The sequence below is a fragment of the Hakea prostrata genome, chromosome 10, assembly GCF_041222555.1.
Source record: "Hakea prostrata isolate BN-2017 chromosome 10, UWA_Hpros_2, whole genome shotgun sequence".
NCBI classification, from domain to species: domain Eukaryota; kingdom Viridiplantae; phylum Streptophyta; class Magnoliopsida; order Proteales; family Proteaceae; genus Hakea; species Hakea prostrata.
In genome coordinates, this window is record NC_142609.1 from 21,386,561 (window position 1) to 21,399,979 (window position 13,419).

The 13,419-nt window shown below is 36.0% G+C and overlaps 2 protein-coding genes across 7 annotated transcripts in view; both read left to right on the forward strand.

The window, feature by feature from the left end:
* The window catches only part of LOC149002281 (folylpolyglutamate synthase-like), a 108,312-nt gene extending 104,217 nt beyond the window's left edge, over nt 1–4,095 (forward strand). For all 6 annotated transcript variants that reach the window (XM_089136161.1, XM_089136160.1, XM_089136162.1 and 3 more), the window contains 2 exons: nt 2,778–2,974; nt 3,734–4,095. In XM_089136161.1, coding sequence (XP_088992287.1) covers nt 2,778–2,974; nt 3,734–3,793 — 257 coding nt within the window. In that variant the 3' untranslated portion in view covers nt 3,794–4,095. The remainder of the gene's footprint in view (nt 1–2,777; nt 2,975–3,733) is intronic.
* Nucleotides 4,096–10,965: 6,870 nt separating this feature from the next.
* LOC149002282 (protein JINGUBANG-like) lies at nt 10,966–12,609 on the forward strand. The gene has a single exon (XM_089137776.1). The coding sequence runs from the start codon at nt 11,128–11,130 to the stop codon at nt 12,373–12,375; it is 1,248 nt and encodes a 415-aa protein (XP_088993902.1). The 5' UTR covers nt 10,966–11,127; the 3' UTR covers nt 12,376–12,609.
* Nucleotides 12,610–13,419: the final 810 nt, after the last annotated feature.

Genomic DNA, 13,419 nt, shown 5'->3' on the forward strand with positions numbered 1-13,419 from the left:
TAATTCCATCGTTTGACAAATCCCATGTGTAATTTACATTGATTACAGGCATATAAATACAACAACAACAACAATAAGCCTTGTCCCAACTAAATGGGGTCGGCTACATGGATTCTTGCCCTCCAATCAGTTCTGTTCGAGGCCATGCTAGATACAAGGCCTAAGCTTTACATATCCTTTCTCACCACTTCTCCTAAGGTTATCTTAGGTCTACCCCTAGCTCTTCTAGTTCCTTCAATATGGATTATATCACTTCTCCGTACAGGAGCATTTATAGGTCTCCGTTGAACGTGGCCGTGCCACCTCAAACGACTTTCTCTAAGCTTATCACTTATGGGAGCAACTCCCAGACCAACTCTAATATGATCGTTTCTTATCGTATCCATCCTAGTTTTGTCACTCATCCATCTTAGCAACCTCATTTCTACTACACTAAGTTTATCTATATGATTCTTTTTAACAGCCCAACACTCTGCACCGTACATCATAGCTGGTCGAACAACAGTCCTATAAAATTTTCTTTTAAGCTTTAATGGAATACGCCGATCACATAAGACCCCGGACGCACCTCTCCACTTCATCCACCCTATTTTAATTCTTTGGGGAACCTCATCTTCCAAATCACCTCTTTTACTTATGATTGAACCTAGGTACCTAAAACAATCGCTCTGAGGAATCTCTTTATCGTCAAGTATCACCACCTCATCATCTGCCCGATCATGACTAAAGTTACAACCTAAATATTCTGTCTTCGATCTACTAAGTTTAAAGCCTTTTGATTCCAAAGCTAATCTCCATGATTCTAATTTGGTATTAATCCCCACTTAGGTCTCATCAATCAACACAATATCATCCACAAAAAGCATACACCAGGGGACCTCATCTTGAATGTCTTTGGTTAATTCATCCATTACCAGTGCAAATAGATATGGGCTTAAAGTTGACCCTTGATCAATCAGAAGACAATATTGCTAGGCTCTTTATAATTTAAATTTACTAAAACTCTCCCAATTATCCTACCCAAATTTTAAAAAATAAAAAATAATAAAATAATAAAAAAATAAAAAGAAAAATAAATAAAAAAATAAAAAGAAAAAATAAAAAGAAAAAGAAAGAAAGAAAGAAAGAAAAAATAATCTGTACACCTGATTGTCCCAATAAAATGATAAATAAAATGTCTTAAATATCTAATTATATCTCACTTGAAACACTTTTCATGTAACAGTAGCATGAAAAGTAAATATGGTACCTCCTTTCACCACAAGCTTCAAACTTTATCATGGGCTAGGTGGCTGTGGACCCACACATGATCTATTCTTCTCTCCCAGATCAGCATACTATTAGCTGATAATTCTGAGAAGTAATCTCCCTTTGAATCGGCTATCTTGATGACAACTAAGTTCCCCAAATATAGGTCAGTAATGCCAACAGTTGAGCTAATATAGGTTGGTTGGTGGGTCTAATTAAATCTAGAATATAAGCCAAAAAACCATGCAATTTGCATCTCCATCTCAAATTGTGCTGCATCAGAATGGCAGACTGCAAACTTTGAAAAGAAATTTCTTACTTATTAAGGACTTACATAGCATGATTTGTAGGAGTTTCTTGGAGATGGTCCATCAAGAGCTTAATTATCAGTGTACTGGTCAATAGATTTAAGAAACAGTTGGCTCTATGTACTGCTTGTGTCTTTGCTTTCTATCAAAATTCATTTTTCTATTAACGTAATGAGAATAATTAATCAATTTAAAACATTGACTTCTTACTGCTAGTTTTCTGACTTGGATAGAACATAAGCAAAGTATTATTCCATGATGCTCTGGTATCAATTCAACAAGTTAGCCATTAGACTTGACCAAGCCAAAAATGTATCCTTAACATGTTATATTTTATGTGTAAATTGTAGATGTAGAAGAGATCATAAACAGTTGAAGCAAAAGGTGATGCCAAAATGAAGCAAGTGTGAGGAACCTAGCCACCTAGTTCTAGGCAAGACCGGCTACCAATTGTAGCAGTACTGTATTTTCTTTATAGAGGAAAATAACCATGAAATTCATTAGAACTAAAGGATGTACAAAACTAATAAAGACTAAAAACTAGTTACAAATTATGTCATAAAACAATATATATTAATAATTCGCAAGTAATCAGTGGTTGCCTAATAGAGTGCTCCTGGCCTCACATAAATTGAACAGAAACTGGCTCTTGAGACCACACAGTTTGTTGCTTGATTATTTGTGATCTGCCAAAAAAGACCCTGGGGGGTTGGTGTTCATGTGTTAGTACTTTGCCTTCCACTCTTTATAATCTTCTCACGAAGCACCACTGCACATTCTAATGATAGATGCTTTCACCATAAATAACAAATGTATCGTTGGTTCAAGCCTTAAAGAACTTTCACCAAAGAGAAAAGCCTTGAAAACCTCTGCCATTTGCTAGCATGCCTTGTTCTGTAAATTGATTACTCACACATGAATACATCAAAATGTATATGAAAGAACAACTGCTTTCACATAAACAAAAAAATTTGATTTCTGATTTTTCATGACCTTTAGGTGGTCAAATGGCTTGGCTTTGCATGAAGCCAAAGCCAACCAAAAAGGCACAAATTCCAACTGGTTAATTGACTTTCATGGGTCCACATCCAGGCCAAACTCTCTTCCCTTGCCTCGTCAAACATTCTTTTTAACAGCACTCATCATGAGCATAGGTCAGGGGATTGTTTTTTATTCAACACTCGAATATGGATCTAACAACTGTTTCATGTTTCCTATCAGATGCTATCCTTGAAGATAACCCCAAGAGGTATGATCATGAATCTTTAACGTACAATGGATCACTACATGGAAATTTTCACCAGAAATGCAATCCTTCAGAGGGACATTTCACCTGCAGTGCCGTGATTCCATCATTGCCGTTGACTATTAAATTGTTAAGAGACTCAGTCAAGGAAAATCCTTCTCTGAGGGTTCAGGTAAAACTTAAATCTGAATTTGAAGATCTGTTTGGTTATACATAATCTTGTTTCAAACTTCGAAAATCAACTGTTAATAGAAGATGGATGTACCTTTATTTATCAAGTTTACTTGAAAAGGACTCTGCTGCAACTAAGTATGGTTTACATGCTGTGGGTTGGTCATGCTTGCCCAGTGCTGAGCTGGTCGAGCATGGGCCAGCCTAGGCTTCACTAGCACTGCTAAGTTGCCTTTTTCTTGGTATATTTAATGTTGGCAAAAAAATGTTTCTGCCAAGTTATTCATGCTTCAATGAGCTGGCAGGTTCAAGCTGGCAAAGTTGCAGAAAGGTGTAGCTCCACCAGCTGTTTTTGTCACATGATAGGTCAGTTGGGGGAATTTGGTTCCATTATCCCTACTTGTGCCAAGTTCGAGTGTAATCTGGCTACACTAGTGCCAAAAGAAAGCAAAGAGAATGATCGAAATACATAGATCTTTGATCAATTGTTGACCATTGAACCCACAAGAGAAATCGTGCACCGTTAAGGTTGTCTTAAAATTGAATTAGGGACCCAAATTTTACACCTGACCTTTAATGATTTCGTCTTTCTATCCCACGACTGGAGTTATACAGTTTTGGTCCGTGCTGCATGGCAAACATGAGAGTTCAGGAGCTGCAATTCACAGCTCTGCTTCACTTGCATCCATTTTGCCAACAGCTTTGCTGGTTTTTCTATCTATGATAAATCTGACATTTTTATTTTCTCTGGCGTCTGCAGGTTCTTGTAACCGGTTCCTTGCATCTGATTGGGGATGTATTGAAGCTTCTGAGGAAGTGATGTAAATTAAAAGCAATGGAACAATGTCAAGCTTCAAATTTTATCCAAAGTCATTCTCTTGGCACCTTAAACAGTGTCAAGCTTCAAATTTTATCAAAGTCATTCTCTTGGCACCTTAAACAGTGTCAATCTTACATTGTTTGTAGCAAGCATGGTCCATTATATTGCTGGCTGCCCAATAATAATGATTATTCTACGTTATTTACTATAGTATTTAACATTGTTGTAAGAGTATCATTAAAACTGAGCGTCCAACTCCATTAACTATATGAATGGTTTGCTTTTTTTTACCAATGTATGTGTGTGTGGGAGTCCAACTGCAGACAAGATATCTATGATCCGCACATGGCGTATTCAATCTTTCATAAGAAAATTAAATTTTCAAGAATGAGTTCCCTCTAAAATAGTTAAAAGTTCTTGGTCCTCTAAATGTGATATTTGGTTTGTATTGGGATGTTTTTGGTTTATGGATCAGTTTGGCTTGCGTTTACCCATTAATTGTTGGTTTTGACTTAATCAAATCTAAGTAGAATACTTCTTGACTGGTTCCGTTTTGGATCGAATTTTGCAGTTTCATTTGGGTATAACCTAGATGCACGTCATGATCCCTAAGTATAAGGAGCATAATATACACAAGATTTAGGTTTATTAACTCAAATGTTTCTTTTTGGTGAAAATCCTTTCATTCCAGAAAACTAGGAAAAGGCCCAGAAGGCTGGACAAGAAATACCTCAGCTTCTGGAGAGGAAATAGGCCAAAAGGTCCGCCTAAAAACGGCCAAAGCCCTCCGAGCAAGAGAATGGGCACATTCATTCCCATCTCTTGAAATAAAAAGGAACCTACAAGAAGTAAAACTGTCTTTCAAAGACAATACATCTTCAAGTACGGTAGCAGCTGTCAAGGGGGGTGGATCAATACTGATGCCGGCCAGATATTGCTGAAGGCCTAGACAGTCAGTATAGATGTTAACCTTAATCCTCCGATTTTCCTTAGCCCAGCACAATGCCTCCCTAATCGCTAAAGCTTCACCGGCAAATATAGATGGCAATGAGCAGGGTGTAGAACATGCTGCTCTTAGTTCGCCCATGTTCCAAACTCCAAAACCAGCACCTCCTACCCCCGATTCTGGACAACCTGCAGTATCACAGTAAATAGAGCACATTTCCAAATCTTGAGTTGGTTCTACAGCTTCTTGGTTAGTATTCAAGCAATTCTTTGCAGCTCCTCCATTACAAATCCAAAATTCATGGAAGGCCTTCTCCGCTTTTACTACAACTTCCAGCGGTGTCTTCATTTCTTTTAACTCAAATGTTTCATATCTATATCAATGTGGGTTGTAAGGAGAGCAGGATTCTCCAGGTTCTTATCGACAATGAGTCTGCTTTGAATGTATCCTACTCTGTATCTTCAAGCATCTGGGTTTCGATCAAGCAAAGTTGTAGCAGTCAACCCAGGATGTTAGGGGCCATGACAACAGGAAAAGGGTTATATCGTAACAATCAACCTAATTTGAAGTTGATTTCTAGGTCATTGACATACCTGCATTATTCAAGCAACAACAATTTGGGTTATATTCAAGCAGCAGGGGATGTAATAGTATATGATAAGTTTCCTCAAAATCACCAGAAATTTCAACTATTTTTTAAGGAACCTGTTTCTTTCAAATCATGGTTTAACTTAGAATCGTGAATGATTAGAATTTGACAGAGAGGCTTTAGCTTTGAACACCACTGTTAAGTGATTTGAAGTCCAAATAATATCTAGATAAAATTTTTAACATTTATCCTGAGTTAATTATCATATTATACCACTATCCAAAAGGAGAACTAATAATGGTGACCTTGATCTTTCATGCAACTAAATGGGTCTATGGTTTTTCTTTTGCCCCTACAAATGAACTAAGCGGTTATTTCTCCACTAAAAACATAATAATTTTAATAATCTCTTGCCCCATAGTGGATTGATGCAACATTTTTTTTCTAGGCATTAGGACTAGTGAAAAATGTGCAACCCCCAAGTCATGCCACTGAGGACACTTGAACTTGACCCAGATTAGGGTGATATCATGGGCCACCTCAATATTGTTGAGGTCCTAAAAATCCTTCAACCCCCTCAATAATACCACTAGAGAAGACTCAAACTCATGGCCACTTGCTCTCATACCACTTTTCAGTTATCCAAAAGTCTGGACTTGTAGAGAATGTGCAACGTTATTCTCAAGACATCAACCAATGCAGATCATGATTTGAACTGAGATCCAAAGCAAGATCTTGGATCACCTTAGTACCATCAAGGTCTCAAGAATATGGTTTTTTCCTCTTCAAAGCATTTTGTCACCTAAAAATATTCTTAATGTTCATTATGTGATGCATTTTATTTCTATTGTTTGCTTGGTACCATTTTCTTTTTAAAAAATAAATTCCCCAACAGTTCTCACTAAGCATGAAACCCCTTGCTCAGAGGTCCATGATTGAGATACTTTTATAGTGATAATCGCAACATTTTAAATCTCTTTGTTGTGAGTGGAAATCTTTACAGAATTCCATTTTATTTTAACCTTTATCAAACTGCTTGCATCCATGCATGAATCATGAAATCAGACAATCATTACATCAGAATCATTAATATTCTCCAAAGTTTTAGTAAAAATATTTTATCTTTCTAATTGTAATTAAGGATTCCACATCAATTAATAATAGTGTTAATTGCTTGAGACTGCAATACTGATCATGCATGCTTGCTTCTTCGTCTACAATAGAAGTTAGTCTGAAGTGCGATGTCGATTAAGCACATATGGGTTTCCTTGATTCTGTAGCTAAGCATGGCAATAAAATGGGATGTTATTAATCCTGCAAAAGCAAGAAACCATATCATAATCTGCTAGATGATCATGTTTCTCATGCCCTCAGATAATCCATATTTATTTGCTTTTCTTTTTAAAATATTAGGTTGTTTAAGCTTTCTTCGAATTCTAAACAATCTTTTGTTTATGCTTTATTTTGATTCTCAACTACCTTTTGTTTAAGAGCTTTCTTTCTATCCTAAACAATCTTACCTAACCCACCAACAAGAAGTAAACAACAAAGAAGATTTCATGTTTAGAGTTTCCTCACTACTTCCTTGGTTTTGTAATTAACAGAGCTTTATCGCCAGGAAAATTTTAAAAAAATAATAATAATAATCAGAACTGGGTTATATTTTCTGCCGAGGGTAGAATGGTAGGTGAAATTTTTTTTAAAGCTGAGGTTCATCCGGGCCAACTTGCGGACACCTTAATTACATCCTCAGAGGGAGACGATGTCTGCAAGGATCAAACCCACTGAGAAGTATGGATCAAACGCTGCATTGGAAAATGGTAGATGAATGAGTATGTGGAAAAACCACTACTAGGTCAACCGGTTGGTTCAGTTTATGAGAGTGAAGCTTTCCTAATCCACAAGAGAAGTGGTTATTGGTCATCTTCCTAATTCTTCTTATCGGATTGGTTGGACAACAGAAGTTCTTTTTTTTTTTCAGGGGAGGGGGGGTGCACAGGTGCTTTTATATGTATTGGAGTTGGGGGATATTATATATATTGCTAGGAAGAGTCGAACCTAAAGAAACCTCTTTAGTAAGATGTATTGATCATTACCAACTAAACAAACCCTTTGAACAATAGAACATTATTCCTATATTTTTCTTAGGATGGTGTCCATGCAAAGATAAGGTTTATTTGTGTCTATCGTAATTCAATAGTTGTTGTTTCAATCAATTACAACCTCTCTATGAAGCGGGGATAAGGTTGCATACATTTGTCACTATCTAAATCCTATGGTTGTGGGAACCGCACGATGCATTTCATATCAATTTTAGACAATAGTTTTGATGATTTTTAAATTGTTCTCGATAAGCAGAAGAATGGGTGGTTAGTGTTTGTTAAATTTGCGTATTCTTTGTTCTTTAAGAATGAATGGTGAGAAAAGTTATCTGAAGTGCGGCTTTTATAGGGAATAAAAACTTGTTAAGATGGTCCCAATAGTGAAGGTCTCTCAAGATCACCCCCATTTTTGATCTACCCTTTCTCATAAACCCCCTCCCCTTGCTCTCATGCCACGTGCCCTTACTCAAAAAGAAGATTTTTTCATTTTGTTGTCCAATTAGAAAACATTTTCAAAACAGGTTTATCAAACACAATAGTCCACTAATACGAGAACATGTAAAAATATTTTTTTACGTAAGAACTGACATCCACTCAAATAGAGATACCAAACAATGCATACTTCTATTGTGCGTATTTCTTACATGTAATATATGAGAGAGATTTTCATCCATCAATTCCTTATGGATGAGTGACACGCGTCCATAGGTCAAATCTAAGGGTTAAAATTAAATTAAAAAAAATTCCTATCTTTTAAATCTAACTTCAACCCCTAGAGTTGATCAATGGATATACCTCTCATTCATAAGTAAATGAATAATCCATTTCCTTGTCAAAAGTGGACTGAATAAATTCCAATATATATTTTTGAATTTGGGAACAGGATTCATATCTTGTTTAAAATAGTCTCAAAGGGTACCAGAAGGTAAAAACAATGGAAATGGTTCTTATTTTATTGGGTCTTCTCCTAAAAGCATAAAGCATTGCTTCTAAACCATGTGAAAGTTCAAAAAAATAATCTATTTCTCCAAGCATCTTGGTCACTTTTCCTACCAGTTTCATTATGGGAAGAAACCATTTTTGCATATGATAGGGATGTCTGACCTATCAAATATTTTAATCATGGTGGTTATTGAGAAAGAGAGAGAGAGATTGTGGGAGAAGCTCTCCAATATCTAGTTTCCACATGTTACTGCAAATTAAATATAATATATGAAAAGCGAGTAACCGACACCTTCCTAGTGAAACCGTGAACAAGGCACGAAACCATTTTCTAATAACCAATTTAATAAATTTATCGTCTTATGCTTTAGGTTTCAATCATCTGTCCTGGTGGTCTTACTAAGCAGGCTACTTTATTATAATATAAATACGTTCACCAAAAACCCATCAATTAATTTAGGGAAATTTTCAACATCACTCCTTGAATTAACATATAATATTAATGTAATCCCTTAAACTAGTCAGGCTTTTTATTAATAACACTATTAGTCTCAGTTACTTCTATTCATTTATTTTTCAACTATTCAAGTTATCTTAACATATGGACCTCTTGGCGAACAATCACACCAAACCGCTTCAAAGCTCGAATCGACCACCTGCTACCTCAAGAGACGGCATTAATTTAGGTGATAACTAGCGAGACGGTGCTGAAATTTTTGCATTATTTTACAAAACTATCTTCTACGGTTCTACCAAAATAAATTTACAAAATAATGTAATTAATGATACATGACATTTTTACTATACTGTATAACATTATAATTCGGTATTAACTTTCATTTTGATAAAATTTGACTTGATAGTTTTGGGTTCATAAATATAATAAATATTATTAGTTAAATTAAATGTCAAAGTTTAAACCACTGCATTCAAAACTTGTTATTTCTAGTGGTGATTCTTGTTTCTCTATTCATAGGGTTAAGAATGACTTCCTTTGTCTTGTGAATGTTCACAGAGAGCATCAGGGTAGTGTACTATTGTGTTAAAAGCACGTTCAATCTCAATGCTATGTTGTTTAGGGAAAATCTATCTCCCTCCCTTGTACTTACTCTCTATTTACTCTTTCCTCTCAACAGTTTAATCTCTAATTTCAGGAAAAAGTTCAACGTTTACCTATGCTTCTTTCTGTATTTTAAAATGACCACATTACTCTTTATTACAAACTTTTTATTTTCCTTTCTCCTTTTTTTCCTCTTCTAAGAATCTATACCTAGATATTATTTTTCATTCTTTTATACATACATTTTTGTTTCTTTATTGTTCTCTCTTTTTTCGATAATACGTGTTTTTTATATATATTGACGATGTGGGATATTACATAATATAAGGTGCTTATTTTTTTTGTCCTTCTATCTTTTATCAAATCTATGTATTTTCTTTAATTTCTTGCTCTTTTATAAGAATCGAATATATAAATAAGAATTATGAATAAAAATTTCCATAAAATAAGGGGAAAAGAAAAAAATAGAACATAAAAATACCTCCAGTTACGAGTTTAGATCATCACACTTGACGCTCCCTTACACTTCTCAGCCACAAAATCAAGTGGAGCCCACATACAGAAAAAACAAATTTTAAAAATTCAAAGGGGCGGGACCCACACCAATACCCTATGGCCCCTATATTTTATGGTCCGGAAGTGTCCGGGGACCACAAATCTGGGTCGCAAATCCAGACTCTTGGTTACATACAATGGCTTCTTATAGAAAAAGGATAAAATAATAGAAAATAATATTGTATTCAACTAAAATGATAAAAATAAAATAAATAATTCAAGGGAAGATGGTGGTTGAATGACTCTATAAACTACTTAGTTGAACGTTCCTAAAAATCCTACCTTAAGACTTAATACAATAAATTTAATGATAGGATTTATTTTCATAGCCGTTTGTCTACGTTTATGTTATAATTTAATCATTTTAAGATATCAAGGAAGAAAAAGAATAAATGGCAAGAGTAAGTATCGGGGAAAGTATAAAATTTTTCCTTTTTAAGATCATTGACAACCTATCTCAAAATTTGGATCCTCTCTACCTAGCTTGTCCAAACAACTATACTCATCATTGTGAGACGCATGATCACAGCGGGTGGAGAGAATCTGGACTCCATAAAGCATGATCACGATGTTGATTTGAGCTTTAGCATCAAAGATCTCACCTGGGAATTGAGATCCATTTAGTTGTGGACCCCACTGGTAAACCCTGGTTACTCCTTTTGACCCCAAAAAAAGAAGGAAAAAAAAAAAAGGTAAAACCCTAATTAAATTATCAAACATACCGAGGTATAATAGCAAAAGAATGTTTTCTGTCGGAAGTTTTTAATATTAACGCTATTTTCACTCTCTAAGGCTAATCTCTTTTTTTTTTTTTTTTTTTGGTAGACTCTAAGGCTAATCTCACACTCATAAAGAAAGAAGGTCATGGTCCCATCGAAAGAACCCAGTTCAAGTATTCAAAGCTTTCTTCAATTCTTCTTTACTCTTTCTCACTTCTCAAAGTAGCCGTTGCACCTCCCAGCTCAAAACATTTTAAAATACAAAACCATCTCAACACGAGACCCCCATGTCAGCTCCTCTCCCTATTTCTATTTTCTCCTCTGTTCTCCAACAGTTGTCTTTCTCCACCTTTCTTCTTGTACTTCTTCTTCATCTTCTTCTTCTTCCTCCTCTTCATTGATCTCAACTAAGCCCTTAAACATGGTTTCGCTAGCAGATTCTCCAGTCAAAGAATATGCACCATCGACTCCATTACTGTCAGCAGCAAGACGTAGCAATTGCAGCACAAGTGGATCCGATGAAAGCCCTGCAACCTCACATAGATTCACATGCCCAGATGTTATATATCGATCTCGGGACATTTCTGGTTGTGGGTCATATCGATCTTTGGCAGTTCTATCTGGACATGTTGGATCCGTCTCTTGTTTAGCTCTGTGTGGTGAATTCATCCTTAGTGCTTCACAGGGTAAGGATATTATAGTGTGGCAACAACCTGATTTGAAGCAATTTGCTAAGTTTGGAGAAGGGGAAGGCTCTGTTAAAGCCCTTGTAACTATGGGAAACAAAGTATTCACAGCACATCAAGATGGCAAGATTAGGGTTTGGAAGGTTTCAAGCAGCTCGGAGAATATATTGAGGCTTGTTGCTACACTACCCACGACCAAGGATTACTTGGGTAAGTTCCTGATACAGAGCAATTATGTTCAAATACGGCGGAACCACAAGCGTCTCTGGATTGAACATGCTGATAGTATTTCTTGCTTGGCAGTCTCTGATGGTATGATCTATTCAGGGTCATGGGACAAAACCCTCAAAGTGTGGAGAGTCTCGGATCATAGGTGCTTGGAATCAATAAGGGCTCATGACGACGCAATTAATGGGTTGGTTGCACATAAGGGGTTGGTGTACTCTGCATCTACTGATGGAAAGATCAAAGTTTGGGGGAAGGAAGGTAAGAATTCTCACTCTCTAAAGGGTATCTTAGAGGGTCACAAAGATGTCTCTTTGAATTCAGTGATGTTATGTGATGATGGGAGGTTAGTGTATGGATCTGGGTCAGATGGGTATGTGATGGGTTGGAAGAGAGACTTGAATCTTATGGGTTGGAAATTGGTTTGTGAGCAGAAAACACATCAAATGGCTGTGTTGTGTTTATGTTCAGTGGGGGACTATGTATGCAGTGGTTCAGCTGATAAGACAATTGGGATATGGAGGAGAGAGATTGGGGGAGGGGTTTACAATGTTGGTGTGATAAGGGGACATGAAGGGCCAGTTAAGTGTTTACAGGCGTCATCTCATGCTGTAGGGGGTGGTTTCTTGCTCTACAGTGGAGGTCTTGACAGAAGCTTGAGAGTTTGGTGGGTTTCCAAGGAGGAGTCTGCAAAGAAAGAGGGAAGTTCTCCAACTCAACAAATCATGGAGGCAAAATGTCCCCTTTTGTTAAATTGATTGTGCAAATGTTAAGAAACAGATGGAGCAATATTGTTGTTAGCTGTGTTTATAGAAAGGAGGTAGAAACACAATTTTTTTTTTCTTTTTTGATGTTGGATTTGTTTTCAGGGCTTTGCTTTGGTATACAAGGATTTTAGTGCAAGGAATTGGAGTCAAGATTTGTTATACTGATAATAATTGTATAATTAAGTGTATTCTGGGGCTTTTTTTTTATTTTATTTTATTTTTAGATTTGGGTCTTCTAAATGTTTTTGCAAAATGTAATGAGAGTTTTTATTGAAAAGAGATTAAATAATAATGATTTTCCCCCCTTTTATTATATGATATCCCATTCCTCTAGTTTAAATAGTACAGCAATCTTGCTTTCAACTTTCAGTTTTTTTTATTCTTACTCTGCAAACAGTGAATGTTTTGCATCCATGCATGGAAGTTATTATTCAGTATATTAGATACAATACATCAAACCCAGTATATGTTGGTTGCATAAAACATCTATTTACAGGACACATTTTTCTTTGTCCTCGACATCCCCCCTTCAAGCTAGGCGATTAGTAAGGCCAAGTCTGGAATAAAGACACCATCAAATTCCCGCAGAGGTAAAGCTTTGTAAACAAGTCAGTTAATTGATGATGAGAAGAGACATAATGAGTCACAAGATGTTCCAGAGCACACTTTTTCACACAGGAAGTGATAATCAAGCGCGATATGTTTATTAAAACACAGGGTTCACAGTCATGTATATGAAGTGCATTGAATTGTCAAACAATAAGATAATTGGACATAGTTGAGAAATTCCAAGATCCCGAAGTAAATAAAAACTCAGCCAAGTCAATGCAGCAGTAGTGTGCCATGGCTCAATACTCTTCTTTTGTACTAGAATGGAAAACTGTGGGTCATTTCTTAACACTCCAAGAGATGCAATTAAAGCCCAAAAAGGTAGATGAGTATTTGGGTTGCACTTTAAAAATCTATCAATTTTCATTTCTTCTACTCTTTTTAGTCTCTGATTTTCTTATATTTTTCACTATTGATTTTCCTTTG

What these genes read in the sequence shown, in the direction of transcription:
- LOC149002282 (XM_089137776.1), top strand. Translation starts at nt 11,128, where the DNA reads ATGGTTTCGCTAGCAGATTCTCCAGTCAAAGAATATGCACCATCGACT.